Source organism: Myotis daubentonii, chromosome 2 (genome assembly GCF_963259705.1).
Source record: "Myotis daubentonii chromosome 2, mMyoDau2.1, whole genome shotgun sequence".
Classification (NCBI taxonomy): domain Eukaryota; kingdom Metazoa; phylum Chordata; class Mammalia; order Chiroptera; family Vespertilionidae; genus Myotis; species Myotis daubentonii.
Window position 1 is genome coordinate 6,644,309 of NC_081841.1, and position 17,456 is coordinate 6,661,764.

At 53.6% G+C, this 17,456-nt stretch overlaps 2 protein-coding genes across 4 annotated transcripts; both read right to left on the reverse strand.

The window, feature by feature from the left end:
• Positions 1 to 1,997: 1,997 nt before the first annotated feature.
• On the reverse strand, positions 1,998 to 7,766 carry LOC132226947 (DNA dC->dU-editing enzyme APOBEC-3Ca-like). Of its 3 annotated transcripts, XM_059681505.1 has the most exons (5): positions 5,567 to 7,763; positions 4,300 to 4,456; positions 3,039 to 3,336; positions 2,527 to 2,642; positions 1,998 to 2,266 (listed from the first exon to the last, which is right to left on the reverse strand). In XM_059681505.1, the coding sequence occupies exons 1-5, from the start codon at positions 5,632 to 5,634 to the stop codon at positions 2,252 to 2,254; spliced, it is 654 nt and encodes a 217-aa protein (XP_059537488.1). In that variant the 5' UTR covers positions 5,635 to 7,763; the 3' UTR covers positions 1,998 to 2,251. The 3 variants fall into 3 exon arrangements, with proteins under 3 accessions (XP_059537488.1, XP_059537487.1, XP_059537489.1); XM_059681504.1 differs by lacking the exons at positions 1,998 to 2,266; positions 2,527 to 2,642 and having other exon boundaries at positions 2,659 to 3,336; positions 5,567 to 7,766; XM_059681506.1 differs by lacking the exons at positions 1,998 to 2,266; positions 2,527 to 2,642; positions 5,567 to 7,763 and having other exon boundaries at positions 2,659 to 3,397; positions 4,300 to 4,388.
• Positions 7,289 to 14,757, reverse strand: LOC132225941 (DNA dC->dU-editing enzyme APOBEC-3B-like). The gene is made up of 5 exons (XM_059680870.1): positions 14,732 to 14,757; positions 13,619 to 13,760; positions 11,243 to 11,465; positions 10,721 to 10,829; positions 7,289 to 7,379 (listed from the first exon to the last, which is right to left on the reverse strand). Exons 1-5 carry the CDS (start codon positions 14,755 to 14,757, stop codon positions 7,289 to 7,291), a joined length of 591 nt encoding a protein of 196 aa, XP_059536853.1.
• Positions 14,758 to 17,456: the final 2,699 nt, after the last annotated feature.

Genomic DNA, 17,456 nt, shown 5'->3' on the forward strand with positions numbered 1-17,456 from the left:
GTCTCCTTTGTTAGACGTTGTCCCAAATGCCCCACATTTAACTGTCACTACAGCCCCCGAGATCAGTCATGGTTACTCTCTATGTGTTACAGTGACGAATCCAAGAGGCAGCCTGTTCCCTCTGCCACACCCACAGGGTCTCCACGGGAAGGAAACACCACTGGAAACTGACTTATGGGCTGCCCATCAGCTGCCATTCATGGTCGGTCCTTGCTATTGCCCATCAAAAGGATGTACAGGCTTGAAAATTCTGTGATTGGTCCAGTCCTCTCTCTGCCCCCTGGGACTGAGGCGTGATGAGTAGACGTGGGCCAACATCTGAGGCTTGGAGGAGACCAGCAGGAGGAGACAACCCCCAGAGCTGAGTTGGGAGTGTGAGGTTGTGGGGGGCGCGGGGTTGGGGTCTGATTCCAATAGCATCACTGAGCGGCTGAGCCAGGCCCACACTGTCCTCCTCCTCCCACAGGGCTTGTCCTGGGAAACAAGCTGACTTTCAGCCCCTCCATGGAGGCCACAGTCCCTGACAACCCAGCCTTCTGTCCGTGATCTCCTTCCTGTCCCGTGTCTCCCACCATTGGCCCCCACCCCACCGCACCCCACCCCACCCCCAACCCCACCGCTCCCCACCGCACCCCACCCCACCCCATCCCACCCCAACCCACCCCTCCCCACCCCTCCCCACCCCTCCCCTCCCCACCCCACCACACCCCACCCAACCCACCCCTCCCCACCCCACCCCACCCCTCCCCACCCCTCCCCTCCCCACCCCACCACACCCCACCCAACCCACCCCTCCCCACCACACCCCACCCCACCGCACCCCACCCCACCCCATCCCACCCCACCCCACCCCACCGCACCCCACCCCTTCCCACTGCACCCCACCCCACCCCTCCCCACCCCACCCCACCCCACCCCACCACCCCTCTCCTGTCCTTTTCTCCATCTCTTCAGGTCACGTTGTCTATCAAGTCTCCCTCTGGCTCTGTGTCCTCCTGACTCAGTCCCCTCCTACTGCTTTGGCCACAGGCCTATGACTCTCCTTATTCTCCATCCCTCCAATGTCTCTAAACTAAAGGACTCAGTCCCAGTCCCTCACAGTCCTGTGTGAGGCTGTGACAGGGGGGTCCGGACATGTGAGCAGAAGCCTGTGGTGAGAGACCTGGAGCCTTCGTTGCCTGGAAGGCCGTGTGCAGGATGCCAGCTGCCAGGGCTCGCTCAGCATGATTCAGGCTCCACAGAGACACGGCAGGACAGACAGCCGCTGCCTGCACTGCATCCTGCGTGGCCAGGTCCTGGGAAGGGCAGAGGGATCCTGTCTGCAGGGAAGCCCCTCCCTCCAGCGTCCTCTCCAGGGACTGGAATTGGAAAGGCCTGAGGACACAGTAATCCCCAGCCCTCCCCTCAGCCAATGTCAACTTCAATTGCTCTTCCCAATAGTGACCCTGAGCCTCTCTCCTCTCCTATCGCATGGGCTGTCGTTTCAACACAGCACTACTCTCAGCACATCCGTGGTCGATGCGTTTAGGCTTTTGGGTTTGAGCTTCTGCTCCTATAAATATTGCTGACTTTACGTGGCCAGTGGCAGTTAGTGTGGCCACCGCCCTCCCGCGAGGTTCCTACAGAAGAGAAAGGCATTTTCACTTCTGCAGGTGTTTATTGAACTGTTTGGACTTCATGGAACACTTACAGAGGCAAACACATTTGTGGAAGATTCTTAATCTTTCATGTTATTGCTTTGGACTTAAAATCAATGTAAATAATTGATTTTCTAAATATAAAAATGACTCTGATAGTAATGAATAGAATGTTACTGGTGTGTATTGGGACCATATCATAGATTTTAAATGAAAAGTAAATCAATCAGAGTTTTAAAAATTCCTAATGAGCTCATTCATTGCCTTTTGCTGGTTTCTTTTGATCAACTTGGAGATGGTGGCAAATTATGAGTTTTTATTACTTGTTTTTATTTTTTTTATTGACTTCAGAGTGGGAGGGAGAGCGAGAGAGAGATAGAAACATCAATGATGAGAGAGAATCATTGATCGGCTGCCTCCTGCTCAGGGATGGAGCCCGCAACCCCAACATGTGCCCTTATCTGGAATCGAACCCGAGAGCCTTCAGTCCGCAAGCCGATGGTCTATCCACTGAGCCAAACCAGCTAGGGCCGTTTTTACTTCTTGAAGAAAGTGTTTTATTCCGCATTCACCAGAAGTCTCCCCACTTGTTTAGAGAGATTGAAGTCCATCCTTTAATTTTCTAGATTCTGGATTGAGAAGGAGCGGGTGGGGGAAGCAGGGAGTGAGGCAGGAGGGAAGGTGAACAGAGCAGAGTCAGGGGCAGTCACAAAGGGGGGGAAGGAAAAGGGGCGCAGGAGGGGAGAAAGCAGAGGGACTTGTGAGTCCTGAGGGGAGGGATGGAGCTGGGGCCCAGGAGGGAGCAGGTGGCCCAGAGGGAGAGACAGGCCCAGGGAGAGAAGAGGAGCGGGGAGGAGAAGAGGGGGGAAGTCAGAGGGAGTCACCTCACCCTGAGAATGTCCACCAAAGTCTTAGATAGGCTGCAACTGTTTAAATATATTCCTTTCCAGTACCGGAATGGTTGTAGGGGGTCATCCACAAAGATGTCCCAGCAGTAGGCAAAGTCTGAAAGGAACAGGGGAGAGCAAGGTGAGCTTCTGCTGCGGGAGCCCTGAGGGGACACACAGTGTGTGACTCTTAGGGACCACTCTTCCCATCATGATTTCAGACGCTTCTCTTTCCTTCCGGGACTTCATTGTCACTTCAGTCCCCTTTCTCCCTGTGAATCTGAGCCAGGCCCCACTCCCCCTTCTGGAAGCCTCCTTCTTGCACGTGTCCTTCACCTCCCTCCCCAGCCTGGACCACCTCTCTCCCCTGAACTTCTCCTCCAGGAGACTCCCCGACTCCAGCACCACCTCCGCAGGCAGCTAAGGGGCGTCTCCTTCCTCTCTGGGGATTCTAGGTCCTTCCTGGCTGGTCCTAGTCCCCCCACACCTCTGCCCCGGTGCCCTCTGCTCTCACCAGCTGGAGTCATTATTGCCACCTGGGCCCCTGCGCCTTGCAGGCTGCGCAGCCCCTGCTGGTACTGGGGGCGACTGGAGTAGTAGAGGCGGGCAACGAAGATGCTCAGCTGCACGTACTTGTGGTCCTTCAGGAACGCGACCACCTGCCTGGCACATTGGAAGCAGGGGCTCCAGGACATGAACCACATGACATGGTATTTCTCCTCACGGGACAGGTTCTGGGCCAAGAATGCTTGCTGGGTCTTGAACCAATTCAAGAAGCAGATTTCTGTGTGGATGGGCTTCTTGGGATAGAACTGGGAGAGACAGAGAGGGGAAGGGGGCCCTCTGGGCTGGCCGAGCAGGCATGTTGCAGGGCTGGAGGAGTGGGGACCAGGGTACAGGGAGCCAGAGTCTCAGAAGCATGTTATTGATTGATTCCTCTTTAAACGTCTCCCCTCCAGGCTGTATTTGTTTAGTCATCCCTTCCCACCCTCATCCATAAACTCCAACACCCACCCTCCCATTCTTTCATTCTATGAGCATTCGGGGTGCCTGGTCCAGGCCAGGCCGCTGGGTCCAGGCTTGTTCCCTGGGTGCTGTCTGCCGGGGAGGGCCCAGAGCCGTGCTGCCCACAGGGAGCCACTAGCACAAGTGTCTACTGTGATTTTGAAATGCGGCTCGCCTGCACTGATGTGTGCGACAAATACGGAATACACTCCTTATCTCCATGACGTGGTTTGAAAGAAGAATGTAAACTATCTCATGAGACCTTTTATATTAACGATATGTTGAAGCAATATCTTCGATATATCACAAAGTATGTTATCAACATTAAATTGATCAATTTCTCTGAAAGTTTGAACACTGGGTACTAGAAAAGGTTAAATGACCTAATCGTGTCCTGGGAAACATGCTGACTTTCAGCCCCTCCATCCTGCTCCCACAGGTAGGACTGCCATGGTGACACCCCATCCACCCCATAAGGGCTCTGAGTAGTCTGCTGTCCGGATGGGGAATGGAGGGCTGTTGTGTGGTGGACACTTCACAGGAGACCTTAGTGTTTGACTGCAAGGCAGGGGCTTGCTCTGTGTCTGCTGAGGCTGCCGTCCTCACCCAGGTGTACCTGGCGATTCAGGAGGGTCAAGCAGGGGCATCCAGGGCTAAAACATAGGACAGTGTTATGGGAAGAAGCTTCTGGCATTTTACATATTATCATTTCCCCACATCCTTCCCTGGCTTAGCTCCTGCCTCTGATGACAGCATCATGGGGCACATACCTCATTTTCAAAAACCCCGGTGCCCATGTCCAAGGAAAAGCCCTTCTCTGTTCTTTTCACTTGGTAGCAGAGGTAGCAGCCATTGCGACCTTTGGGGTTAGGCCAGTTTGTAAAGTGAAAGTAGAAATACTCAAGACTTAACCATCTCATTGGGTTCCTGGGGGCAGGAGAGAAAAGAGAAAATGCAGGGTTCCCTCAAGATTCTCCCATCTGGTGGCTTGGGTGCCCTGCCACCCAGCACCCCTTCCCTTCAGCATTTCCTGCCACCTCAAGGCAGAAAGCTGGGAAAGGAGGAGAGCAGGGCTGCAGGGACAGCAGGGGCTCCTGTCCTCTCCCTTAGGGCCTGGCTCTGCTGCTTCCAACAACACACGCCCAACCCATCACCCCCAATCATTTGAATACAGAAATGAGTAATAAAACTGCCTTAATCCCCCAAATGTTAGATTTTCATTTTAAGGTGCAATTCACAGGCTCCAGCTACTGTTCTAAGAGCTCCTGTATCTGAACTCCTCTATTCCTCCCCAATCCAGGGGCCTCATCCCATTTTACAGAGGAGGGAACGGGACACAGAGCGGGGAGTAGCCTGTCCAAGTCACAGGGCTGCTGAGTGACAGAGCCGGTCCCTTGCCCAGGGAAAGCCATGTCCAGCCCTTGCATGACGTCAGCTGGCAGCGGGGACCTATTGGTTGAGAGGCTCTTTTGTCCCTCATTGTAAACAGTGTGTCTCCTACCGGTGGGTGCACTATAAACTCCAGGACAGGAATGCCTCTGGGGACAGCCTGACTTTGCTCTTCTACTCACAGGCACCTTGGGAGAGAGGATTTCCCTTTCTGCTCAGCGAGCTCCTCTCACTCTGAGTGGATAACGGGGTCAGTAGCACAGAAAGTGGATACAAGTGCTTCAAACCAAATGCCCCAGTGCTCCACTCATCCTTTATTGCAAGTCTCATGGCCAAGAGGGCACAGGAAAGGCCACAGAGCAGCAGCCCCGCGGGCAGGGAGGGGACAGCCAGCCCACAACTGGCAGACCGAGAGGAGGCCCAAGTGGATAACAGGCCTGGGCGAGGGGCAGGAGGGGCCATTCAGAAGCAATTGTGGGGGCTTCCCCAGAAGAGGGCAAAGCCCCCATGGAGTGGGACCTGCAGAGAAGGTGCCCAGAGCGGGAGAGAAGCCAGGCTAGACCAGGGGGAGGACAAGGCTGAGGACAGAGACTCCTCAGGGCCCCCGAGTAGAAAGGGCTACAGAGAAGGACAGAGTGGGGGCAGTACCTGGGCCAGGGCACCGCAGTGAAGTGTTGCCTGGGCCTTGCCCTTGTTCCCCGGCGCTGGTGCTGCATTTCTGCTCACAGGCCCAGGTTTAGGAAAGTCCCTGGATGGAGAAACTCCCAGTCTTCTCAGCTGAGGCCCCACCTCCTTCCTGCTTTGGCTGCAGGGGTGGGCGGGCCCTGGGGTGTGCTCTTCCTCAGCCTCAGACCCACCTTCTCTCCTCCTCTGGGGCCCTCCCTCTGGACAGAGCTGACCTCTGCTGGAGACAGGCTCCTCTGTGCAGCAGGACCCAGGCTGCTGGCAAAGGGAAAGGGAAAGTGATGATGGCAGGGAGAGGGGATGGGGCAGGCCCTGCTCCCCTGGGAGGGTCAGGCTGGAGCCCTCCCCACACCATCCTGCACCCAGCCCAAGCCTGAGCCCAGGAACGCTCTCCACCTGCCTCCTGCTGAATGATGGGGATGTGTGGACCTTGGATCAGGGACAGATGTGCGTTGAGTTCCTCGTTCTGGGCTTGGTGCTCTGCTTGGGTCCCTCTGCCTTCACAGGGTGGGGAGGGCACCGCAGGCAGCCTCCTGTCCCTCTTACTCTAGGAGAGCTTTCAGACAAGCTGGATAGTGACCCTTGTCAGTTACACTGCAAATGCTTTCTTTCAATATGTGGCTAGGGTCTCACTTCATGAAGTCTTTCCATGTATACATGCCTTAATTTTTAATGTTTTCAAATGTATTCATTTTATCATGTATGTATATGACATGACATAGACATGTCATTTTTTATTTTGTATTGGCTAGCCAATGCAAGGACATTTAATGACTTTCCTTCAATGTCATTGTGTCCTACTGACGTGCAATGCCACAACCTTTGTGTGTGTGTGCTGTGTGTGTGTGTGTGTGTGTGTGTGTGTGTGTGTGTGTGTAGGTTGTCTCTGACTCTCTCATATGCTCCATTGCCTCACTTGTCCATGCTTGGGTGACTACCTTGCTGCTCTACCAGGCTTCAGCATAGGTCCAATATCTGGTACGCCCATCCACCTTAGCCTCACCTTTGAAGTTGTATTGATCTTGTACAGATCTACATGAATTTATGGGCAAAATTTCCTTAAAATATGTTTTTTAAATTAATTTCACAGAGAGGAAGGAAGGGGGAGAGAGAGAAAAAACCATCAACGATGAGTGAAACATTCATTGGCTGCTTCCTGCATACCATCTACTGGGAAAAGATACCAGAACCTGGGCAGGTGCCCATGCATGAACCTCCTGGTTCATGGGTCCAAGCTCAACCACTGAGCCAAACCACCTGAGTGATGGACAAACTTTTCGTGTTTCATGCGATACCCTATTATCAATGTGTAGAGCAATCTTGGCAGGCATAGACGTCTCTGAGGCCCTGAGACTCTCCATCCATGAACATGGTATATATCTGCATTTCTATGGGCCTTCTTTTATGTTCTCAGTGAGTTGAAATGAAGTTAAAGGGGAAGCTGGAAGGGAAGGAAAGAGAAAGACATGAGGCCAAAGAAGAGGAAAGGGAGCACGGACAGGAAGAAATAGGATCAAAAGGAGGATATACCACTCTGGGCAGATGGAGAGACTTAAAGCTGTGTGGAGAGATGAAGGAATTAAGGGAGAAAAGGGGCAGAAAGTGAGGGTGTGAATCTGGGCTGAATCTTGTCTCCCTGCAACCTTGGGAAAAGGGAAAAAGAACATTGCCTCAGCAATATGGTGCTCAGTAGTCATTCCCTGCTGTGAGAATTGGTGCAGTCTGGACACGCTTGGGGATGAAAGGGGCTTTGACCAGGTCCTGAGACACAGTGAGTCTGCACCAAAAGGCAGAGTGAATTTAAAACAAAGGGAATGGAGGCCCCTCTCAATATGTCCTGCTCACTTGGGCATGGTGTGGTCACTCTGGGACTGGCATTCTCCGTGGCACACCTGCAGCAGGGGTGGGAGGAGACACAGAAATGAGGGCAGCAGCCCACAGGACATCTGGGAGTCCTGGGGAGAGGCCAGGCGAGGCACAGGGTCAGGAGACAGGAGGAACACCCAGAGGCAGAGCAGGAGCTGGCAGAGGATAAGGAGGGAGTCCCCATCAGGGAAGGCAGGAGGAGGGGGTCAGGAGAAGGGGTCAACCTTGTCCTGGGTCTCAGCCTTGACCACCTGCTGAGACCCTTAAGGCTTCTTGTCACCACTTCTTCCCAGCACCAGGCTGCACATGTTGTGAGCAGAAACTGCTGGAGGACGGAAGGATTATTTGAAAATTGATTGATTTATTGAACCAGAGGCTTCCCCTCTTCTTTATTGCCGGGAGCCGGTCCATCCTTGCTGTTTCAAGGGACCTGGCATATATGGCATACGGTTCTTAATATGTTTGCTCACCTTCTTGGCACTATGTGTTTTAACCAAGGTCACCTCTCCGAGAAAGGTTGAATCCCCAGGTAGGGATTTTCCCCTGAAGTTAGGGAGGGAATATAAAACCCCTCAACTAAGTGCCAGGCGGGTAATTAATCCCTTTAACTACGAACAATCATGCTTAAACTACATAATCTTTTCTCCTTGGAATGGAGATAAGAAACGCCCTAACCTTTGTAATAGAGATTGATAGGATTGAATCAACTGGTATAAATACAGTTGTAACAAGACAGAAACACACAGAACTTAGAACACAGAACTCAGGAGACAGAACTCAGAACACAGAACTTAGAACACAGGGCTTGGAAGACAGGACCAAGAGAGACAGAGCCTAGGCACAGAACCTACACAGAACGTTCTCTAGGGACAGAAGAACTTCGCTGGCGAGAGCATGCCGGAGGATCCTGGACAGGGACTGGCCTCGGAGCCTGGAGGCGGAGCCTGGCGAGAGAGCATGGCTGGGGATCCTGGACTGAACCTGACTGCGGAGATTGGCAGGAGAGCCTGACTAGAACCTGGTGACTGGACCTGGCTGGAGAACCTAGCGAGGGAACATGGCTACTGAACCTGGCTGGAGATGCTAAGCAGAACCTCTCTGGAGATCCAGACCAGAACTTGGCTGGAGATCCTGGCTGAAGATCCTAGCTAGGCTGCTGATCAACTGAACGCTGTCTCCGTGTCATTCCTTCTTCGCCGACTACGTCCACACCTTTGGGGACCCCTGGACCTGCTGGGGTTGGACTCCAGCACTTTATATCACCAAATGCCCGACATTTAACTGTCACTACAGCCCCCGAGATCAGTCATGGTTACTCTCTATGTGTTACAGTGAGGAATCCAAGAGGCAGCCTGTTCCCTCTGCCACACCCACAGGGTCTCCACAGGAAGGAAACACCACTGGAAACTGACTTATGGGCTGCCCATCAGCTGCCATTCACGGTCCGTCCCTGCTATTGTCCATGGAGAGGATGCACAGGCTTGAAAGTTCTGAGGTTGGTCCAGTCCTCTCTCTGTCCCCTGGGACTGAGGCGTGATGAGTAGACGTGGGCCACCATCTGAGGCTTGGAGGAGACCAGCAGGAGGAGACAACCCCCAGAGCTGAGTTGGGTGTGGGTGTGGGGGTGTGGGGGGGGGTGTGGGGGTGTGGGCATGATTCCAATAGCATCACTGAGCTGCTGAGCTAGGCCCACACTGTCCTCCTCCTCTCACAGGTCTTGTCCTGGGAAACAAGCTGACTTTCAGCCCCTCCATGGCGGCCATAGTTCCCTGACAACCCAGACTTCTGTCCTTGATCTCATTCCTGCCCCTTGTTTCCCACCATTGGCCCCCAGCCCTGTTTTGCCCACCCCAACCCACCCCACCCCTCCCCACCCCACCACCCCTCTCCTGTCCTTTTCTCCATCTCTTCAGGTCACGTTGTCTATCAAGTCTCCCTCTGGCTCTGTGTCCTCCTGACTCAGTCCCCTCCTACTGCTTTGGCCACAGGCCTATGACTGTCCTTATTCTCCATCCCTCCAATGTCTGTAAACTAAAGGACTCAGTCCCAGTCCCTCACAGTCCTGTGTGAGGCTGTGACAGGGGGGTCCGGACATGTGAGCAGAAGCCTGTGGTGAGAGACCTGGAGCCTTGGTTGCCTGTAAGGCCTGTGCAGGATGCCTGCTGCCAGGGCTCGCTCAGCATGATTCAGGCTCCACAGAGACACGGCAGGACAGACAGCCGCTGCCTGCACTGCATCCTGCGTGGCCAGGTCCTGGGAAGGGCAGAGGGATCCTGTCTGCAGGGAAGCCCCTCCCTCCAGCGTCCTCTCCAGGGACTGGAATTGGAAAGGCCTGAGGACACAGTAATCCCCAGCCCTCCCCTCAGCCAATGTCAACTTCAACTGCTCTTCCCAATAGTGACCCTGAGCCTCTCTCCTCTCCTATCGCATGGGCTGTCGTTTCAACACAGCACTACTCTCCGCACATCCGTGGTCGATGCGTTTAGGCTTTTGGGTTTGAGCTTCTGCTCCTATAAATATTGCCGACTTTACGTGGCCAGTGGCAGTTAGTGTGACCACCGCGCTCCCAGGAGGTACCTACGGAAGAGAAAGGCATTTTCACTTCTGCAGGTGTTTATTGAACTGTTTGGACTTCATGGAACACTTACAGAGGCAAACACATTTGTGGAAGATTCTTAATCTTTCATGTTATTGCTTTAGATTTAAAATCAATGTAAATAATTAATCCTCTAAATATAAAAATAATTCTGATAAGAACGAATAGAATGTTACCGGTGTGTATTTGGAACACATCATAGAATTTAAATGAAAAGTAAATCAATCATATTTTTAAAAAATTCCTTATGAGCCCAGTCGTTGCTTTTTACTGGTTTCTGTGAATGTAGTTGGAAATGCAGCACGTGATGCGTTTTCATTCCTTGAAGAAAGTGTTTTATTCCTCCTTCACCAGAAGACCACTGACTGTTTAGGGAGATGGAAGTTCATCCTTCAGTCCCTGATTTTGAATTGAAAAGGAGGAGTTGGAGGAAGCAGGGAGTGAGGCAGGTGAGAAAGTGAACAGAGCAGAGTCTGGGGGAGTCACAAAGGGGGTGGGGGGTAGAAAAGGGGCGCAGGAGGGGAGAAAGCAGAGGGACTGTGAGACCTGAGGGGAGGATGGAGCTGGGGCCCAGGAGGGAGCAGGAGACCCAGAGGGAGAGACAGGCCCAGGGAGAGAAGGGAAGGGGGGAGGATGGGGGGGGGGGGAGGAGGAACCTGAGAATCTCCTTCAGCTTCTGTAACTTTTTTTCCAGTTCCGTCTCAGGCTTCAACGGCTGCATCCGCGTCCCGTGGTACACGAATTTTTCCCAGCAGTGCTGGAGCTCTGTGGGAACAGGGAGGGAAAGGTGAGCTCCTCCTAGAGCGGGGAGGGCCCAGGTCTCTGACTCTAGGGACACACCTTCCCCATCAGAATCTCCCTGCCCCCTTTCTCTCTCCTTCCAAGGCACTGAGCTCATCCCTCAAATTCTTTCTTCCACTGGAATCTGAGGCAGCCCCTCCCCTTCTACCAGGAAGACCTGGGTCCTGATGGCACAGGGACCCACCTCCCCCCTTCCCAGGAACCCCTCTCTCCCCTGAACTCTCTCCTCCAGGGGACCCCATCCTCTCCAGACCCAGCAGCCCCCCTGCAGGCAGCTGACAGGCGTCCCCACCTGGATTCTCCTCCTGCCCCCTCTGTGCAGCCATTTCCCAGCCTCTCTGCCCGCCCACCACCCACCCTCAGGAGTCCCTGCTGACCTTCGAAGGTCATGATGGCGAGTTCGGCCCCAGCGTCCCGCAGCCTGCGCAGCCCATCCTCATAGCCACTGATTTTGGTATGGATGTGAGCAGCGAAGATGCGTAGTTGCACGTGTCTGTTCTCCTCCAGGAATTCAACCAGTTTTGGAACACAGTCTGGGCAGGGGCTCAAGGATATGTACCAGGTGAGCCTGTACTTTCTCCTCCTATCCAGGTGCTGAGGCTGGAACAGAGCCAGGAAGCACAACTCTGCACGAGGTTGGGGATTCTTGCGATTGTTACCATCCAGGAAGCACAACCCTTCAGGACAGTGTTCCCTGTGTGTGTCAGCACCCTGAACACAGAGGGGGAGAAGAGGGATCTGTCACTTGCTGTGAACAGGGGAGGGTGGGACCAGCCAGAGGCAGGTGAGGACTGGCCTCCAGCACAGGACTGAAGGGGCACAGCTCAGCGTCAGGGTGAACGCTATTTCAATGCCGGATCTACACGGTCAAAGGGAAGGCGACTCATGAATCACATAATATCAGCATCTACAAAGGGCAGATCAGCAGTGAGGACTTGTTCTACATCAGCAAACCATGGTTCCCATGGCTCTGTAACTGATCAGTCTTCACTTAGCCAGTTGATATTCCATTCACCATGGTATTTCATTACTTTTAATTTTTTAAAGTTTTGCAATAAATATGGTTCTTTTTAAAAAATATATATATTTTATTAATTTTTTTTTTTTCTGAGAGGATGGGAGAGGGATAGAGAGTAAGAAACATCGATGAGAGAGAAACATCGATCAGCTGCCTCCTGCCGACTCCCCACCAGGGATGTGCCCACAACCAAGGTACATGCCCTTGACCCAATCGAACCTGGGACCCTTCAGTCCGCAGGCCAATGCTCTATCCACGGAGCCAAACCTATTAGTGCTAAATATGGTTCTTTTTTCAAATCCTCACCTGAGGAGATTTTTTCCATTTATCTTTAGAGAGAGGATGGAGGGATGGAGGAGGGGGCAGAGAGAGAGAAACATCAACATGGGAGAGACACATCCACTGGTTGCCTACCCCACACTCCACCACCCAGGGCCAAGAATCAAAGCTGCAACTGAGATAAGTGCCCTTGACCTGGAATCCTACCCCTGGCCCCTGGCTGTGCAGGCTGACGCTCTAACCATTGAGAAAACAGATCTGGGCTCCATGTGATTCATCTTGGTACAGTTCCCAGAGAGCCTCTATTTGTGCCCAAAGCCTATGCCTTCAGGAGCTGCACCTACTCAGACCCTGCAGGGAGACAACGAGGTGTGGGCAGCCCAGCACGTATGGCCCAGTGGGTTGAGCAGCGAGCCATCCACAAACAGGTCACTGGTTCCATTCCTGGTCAGGGCCCAGGCCCAGGTTGCAGGCTAGATTCCCAGTAGGGGGCGTGCAGGAGGCAGCCAACCAATGATATCTTTCTCATCACTGATGTTTCTACTCTCTCTCTTCCTCTCTGGAATCTATAAAAGTCATTTAAATAAGTAAATAAATATAAATAAATAAATATAAATAAATAAATAGCTGAGGTCAGAGGGAGGAGGCAGCTGAGCCCCAAGGTCCTGGGCCTGATGCCACAGCGGTGGGTGCTCGCTCCAGGCAGGGGAGCTCTCCCTCTGCTCCCCCACCTCCAGCTCCCGCCTGTGCACCAGCACCTCCACACGCTTCCACTCTGGGCTTCCCCTGTGCTGCGCCCAAGGGTGACACACTCTGCGGGAAGAAGGGGTGAGGGCACCGAGGCAGAGGTGGGGAGACACGGGATGAGCGTTGCTGCTGGGCTCACAGGATTATGGAGAGTAGCCCACCCGCCCAGGGAAGGGTTTTCAACCAGGGGCTCAGGGAGGAGGAAGAGGTCAGGCCCACGGAGCTGGCACAGAGCCCTGGTGGCAGAGGATGGTACCTGGAACCCAGGAGGCATCCTGGGCTCCGTGCAGCTGGCAATGCACTTGTGGGGACAGCACCCTGCCAGGCTCTCCCAGGAGTGACTGGAGGGAGCACCAAGGGGGACCTCTGGCTCTCTGGCCAGAGGCTGCCCGGGCGGGGGCCAGGGGAGAACGACCACTTTGTCCGGGTGCCTTTCCCTCTGGCCTGACCCCTCCTCAGAGGCACAGCAGGAGGGACAGGCTGACCCTGGAGGCTGGGCTGACACTGGGCTGGTGGGCCCAGGCCTTGGGACACTGTGACTGCTTTCTTATTGGGGCTCCAAGCTGCCAATCACAGCAGAGTCCGTCCTCCCTGCCTCTGGGCAACGTCACAGCAGCTGGGGGCCAAGGGACATTGCTCAGAGGACACCTGTGGGCATGGAACCTTCTCACTGAGTGTCCCGGGGGCCCTGCCTGCCCTGCTCGCTCACCCTTTTGCGTCGAATGCCCTGGAGCCCCTCCACTGCGACCCAGGCAACGCCCTGCCGGACCTCCACCTCGTAGCACAGGTATGTTTGGTCCTTAGGTTCTTTCCGGAAGTTTCTCTTGAAGGTTCCTCTTTTCATCAGGGGTCTGTGGGCACAGGCAGGAGGAAGCAAGGCATGGGGTTCCTCTGGGGATCACCCCATTCTCCTCCCCTCTGCACCCACATCCTGGCTAGACCCACAGAGGATGGGCGCCCGCTCACTTAGCTGGGGCCACCTAACCTCCCTCTCTGACCCCTTTGGGGGGTCCTGGGGGAGTCAGCCCAGTCTTTTTGTCAGGGTTTCCCCGGGAGCAGTGCAGGGGCTCAGAGCTCTGACGGGGCCTCTTCTGGCATCACCGTCCTGCCCTCGTCCCGCTGACCCAGCCCTGCCAGGTGCTGCCCAGTGGTGCTGTTTCCTCTGCTCTTCTGGGTTAACCTGAGCCACATGGTGCATCGGGGGAAAGGGTGGCCCCATCGGGGAAAAGAGATGCCAAACTAGTCTTCTCAGATAACTCATGACATTTCCCTTCTCATCATGAAAATAATCATGTCCTTTACAAAAACCAAAACATAAATCTGAACGTGACCTCCTAGGGCAGTGATGGCGAACCATTTGAGCTCGGCGTGTCAGCATTTTGAAAAACCCTAACTTATCTCTGATGCTGTGTCACATATAGAAATTTTTTGATCTTTGCAACTATAGTAAAACAAAGATTTATATTTTTGATATTTATTATATATATAAATGCCATTTAACAAGGAAAAATCAACCAAAAAAATGAGTCATAGGTTCGCCATCACTGTCCTAGGGCCTCAGTTCAGAGCAGAGAGAATAGATTTCATGGGAGACGGAGGGAGCGGAGAAACAGGGACCCTCAAGGGTGACCCCCAGATTCTAGCCAGGGGCTTAGGAGAGGCGGGTAGGACAGGCCCTCTGGGCATCAGCTGAGGGGTCCTGGACATAGAAGGGCCATCAGGAGGGACAGGAGAAGCAGGGGGTCCCCTCTGGAGAAGGCAAGTCCTCAGGGAGCCAGGAGGGGGTGCTCAGAAGCAGGGCTGCTCCAGGGGCGGGTGGTACCTGTCAGTTGGTGCTCGGTTGTCCATGTCTCAGCTCCTTCACCGTCTCTGCTGGTCACGGCCCGTCCTCGGTCTGGGACACTTTCAAGGACCGAGGTGCCTTATATGCCATCAAAGAACCTGGAAGCTGCTGAGCTGGCACTGCTGAGCCCCACCCCTTCCCAAAACTAAAGACACTCATGCCACCCACATGGCGTCATAGAAAAGGGAACTTTTCTGCCCAAATGACTCATCCTGTGCCCTCAGGGGCAACTTAGGTTTTTTTTTGTTTGTTTGTTTGTTTTTTTATTTCTTTTTTTTTTAATTAAATCTTTATTGTTCAGATTATTACATTTGTTCCTCTTTTTTCCCCCCCCATAACTCCCCTCCTCCCAGTTCCCGCCCCACCCTCCGCCCTCACTCCCCACCCACTGTCCTCATCCATAGGTGCACGATTTTTGTCCAGTCTCTTCCCACATCTCCCACACCCCTTTCCCCCCCAAGAATAGTCAGTCCATTCCCTTTCTATGTCCCTGATTCTATTATAATCAACAGTTCATTCTGTTCATCAGATTATTTATTCACTTGATTCTTAGATTCACTTGTTGATAGATGCATATTTGTTGTTCATAATTTGTATCTTTACCTTTTTCTTCCTCTTCCTCTTCTTAAAGGATACCTTTCAGCATTTCATATAATCCTGGTTTGGTGGTGATGAACTCCTTTAGCTTTTCCTTATCTGTGAAGCTCTTTATCTGACCTTCAATTCTGAATGATAGCTTTGCTGGATAAAGTAATCTTGGTTGTAGGTTCTTGGTATTCATCACTTTGAATATTTCTTGCCACTCCCTTCTGGCCTGCAAAGTTTCTGTTGAGAAATCAGCTGACAGTCGTATGGGTACTCCCTTGTAGGTAACTGACTTTCTTTCTCTTGCTGTTTTTAAGATTCTCTCTTTATCTTTTGCTCTTGGCATTTTAATTATGATGTGTCTTGGTGTGGTCCTCTTTGGATTCCTTTTGTTTGGGGTTCTCCGCGCTTCTTGGACCTGTAAGTCCATTTCTTTCACCAGGTGGGGGAAGTTTTCTGTCATTATTTCTTCAAATAGGTTTTCAATATCTTGCTCTCTCTCATCTTCTGGCACCCCTATAATTCTGATGTTGGTACGCTTGAAGCTGTCCCAGAGGCTCCTTACACTATCCTCGCATTTTTGGATTCTTTTTTCATTTTGCTTTTCCGATTGGATGTTTTTTGCTTCCTCGCATTTCAAATCATTGACTTGATTCTTGCACTCCTCTGGTCTGCTGTCGGGCATCTCAGAATTTGACTTCAGCACTGCGCCTCCTCTGAGTGTCCGTGTGCGTTTCTCTTTCCTCCTAGTTGTAGCGCAACTTAGGTTTTGATTTCTCTGTTCTGACAAAGGCCCCCCCTGGCCTGACCTTGGGCCTGTGAGGTCCCAGGAGGGTGGGGTCACTCTGGGCAGAACGGCACAGCCAGGCAGGAGGCGAAAGCACAGGTGAGAGGACAGGTGCTCCCACCTGAGGGTCCAGGCACAGGACACGGAGCCCCCACAGGACAGGCCCCGGGTGCCCAGCCCTGACTCCCGAGGCCGCCAGTGCAGGGCGTGGCCGGGCCCAGTGCAGGGACCTGCGGGGCTGAGCCAGGAGGGAGACTCTGCCCTGAGAGGAAGGGCAGGGTGGGGTCACCGTGAGCTGAGCTCCCCTTAGGAGCCACCCTGTAGGGGAAGGAACTGGACTGGGAGCCTTTGTCCACCCATCACACAGAGGAGAACAGAGAGGCTCCCAGCAGGGCGGCCAGGATGGCCTGGGAGCAGAGGATGCAGGGTGTGCCCGCCTCAGGAAGGGGCACCGCTCGTCCTCTCCACCCTCAGCGTCGATGAACGGGGGACTTTGTGTTCCTGGCTCAAGTGTGACCTGAGCCCCAGCTGGTAGAGTTTGTCCCCGAGAGGATGCCCCTCTGTCCCACTGACTGTCCATCCGGCTCCTCTCAAATCACCCTCTGCAGGCCCCAAGCTTCCTCCCAGGGGATGTACCCAGGTCAGGGAGGGCGGGGCCAGCGCAGCCCTGGGTCTGTCCCCAGTGCACTCCGCACGGCATGCTGGCTCCGTGGCTGTGGCTGATTCCCTTGCTTCCAGCTGGTGGTCCCACCGCCGGTGTCACAGATACGACAAAGATCGGGCTTGGCACACACCTGTGTCTGGGCATCGGGCCCGAAGGCTTGCCCTGACTCACCAAACACAGACACACACACACACATACGCAAGCAGATGACAAGTAGGAATCTCCTAGGTTCTCCAGACACACTCACCGGCCTCCGTCTGAGTGGCAGGAAGCAGAGGACGTTCCCACTCCCAGGCTGGTTTGCAAGAACCTCATCATCCAATCAGCTCTTCATCATCAAATCAGAAGACAGGTTGTTGTATGTTTCTTTTTAATATTTTTTTTATTGATTTCAGAGAAGAAGGGAGAGGGATAGAAACTTAGAAACATCAATGATGAGAGAGAATCATTGATCGGCTGCCTCCTGCACCCCCCTCATTGGGGACCGAGCCCACAACCCCGGGCATGTGCCCTGACGGGGAATTGAACCGTGAACTCCTGCTTCATAGGTCGAGGCTCAACCGCTGAGCAACACTGCCTGGGCAAGAGGCTGCTCTGCATGAGGCCCAGGTCTGCCTCCCCGCAGCTGGCTCTCCGGCAGGAGGACAGGCTGAGGTGGGGAGCCCAGG

What these genes read in the sequence shown, in the direction of transcription:
- LOC132226947 (XM_059681504.1), bottom strand. Translation starts at nt 5,634, where the DNA reads ATGCAGCACCAGCGCCGGGGAACAAGGGCAAGGCCCAGGCAACACTTC. An exon ending in ACTGCGGTGCCCTGGCCCAG is followed by an intron (nt 4,457 to 5,566) that starts GTACTGCCCCCA and finishes TCCTGCCCCCAG; the next exon opens with GAACCCAATGAGATGGTTAA. An exon ending in CCGGGGTTTTTGAAAATGAG is followed by an intron (nt 3,337 to 4,299) that starts GTATGTGCCCCA and finishes TGTCTCTCCCAG; the next exon opens with TTCTATCCCAAGAAGCCCAT.
- LOC132225941 (XM_059680870.1), bottom strand. Translation starts at nt 14,757, where the DNA reads ATGGACAACCGAGCACCAACTGACAG. An exon ending in AGGGCATTCGACGCAAAAGG is followed by an intron (nt 11,466 to 13,618) that starts GTGAGCGAGCAG and finishes GCTCTGTTCCAG; the next exon opens with CCTCAGCACCTGGATAGGAG. An exon ending in CGCCATCATGACCTTCGAAG is followed by an intron (nt 10,830 to 11,242) that starts GTCAGCAGGGAC and finishes CTGTTCCCACAG; the next exon opens with AGCTCCAGCACTGCTGGGAA.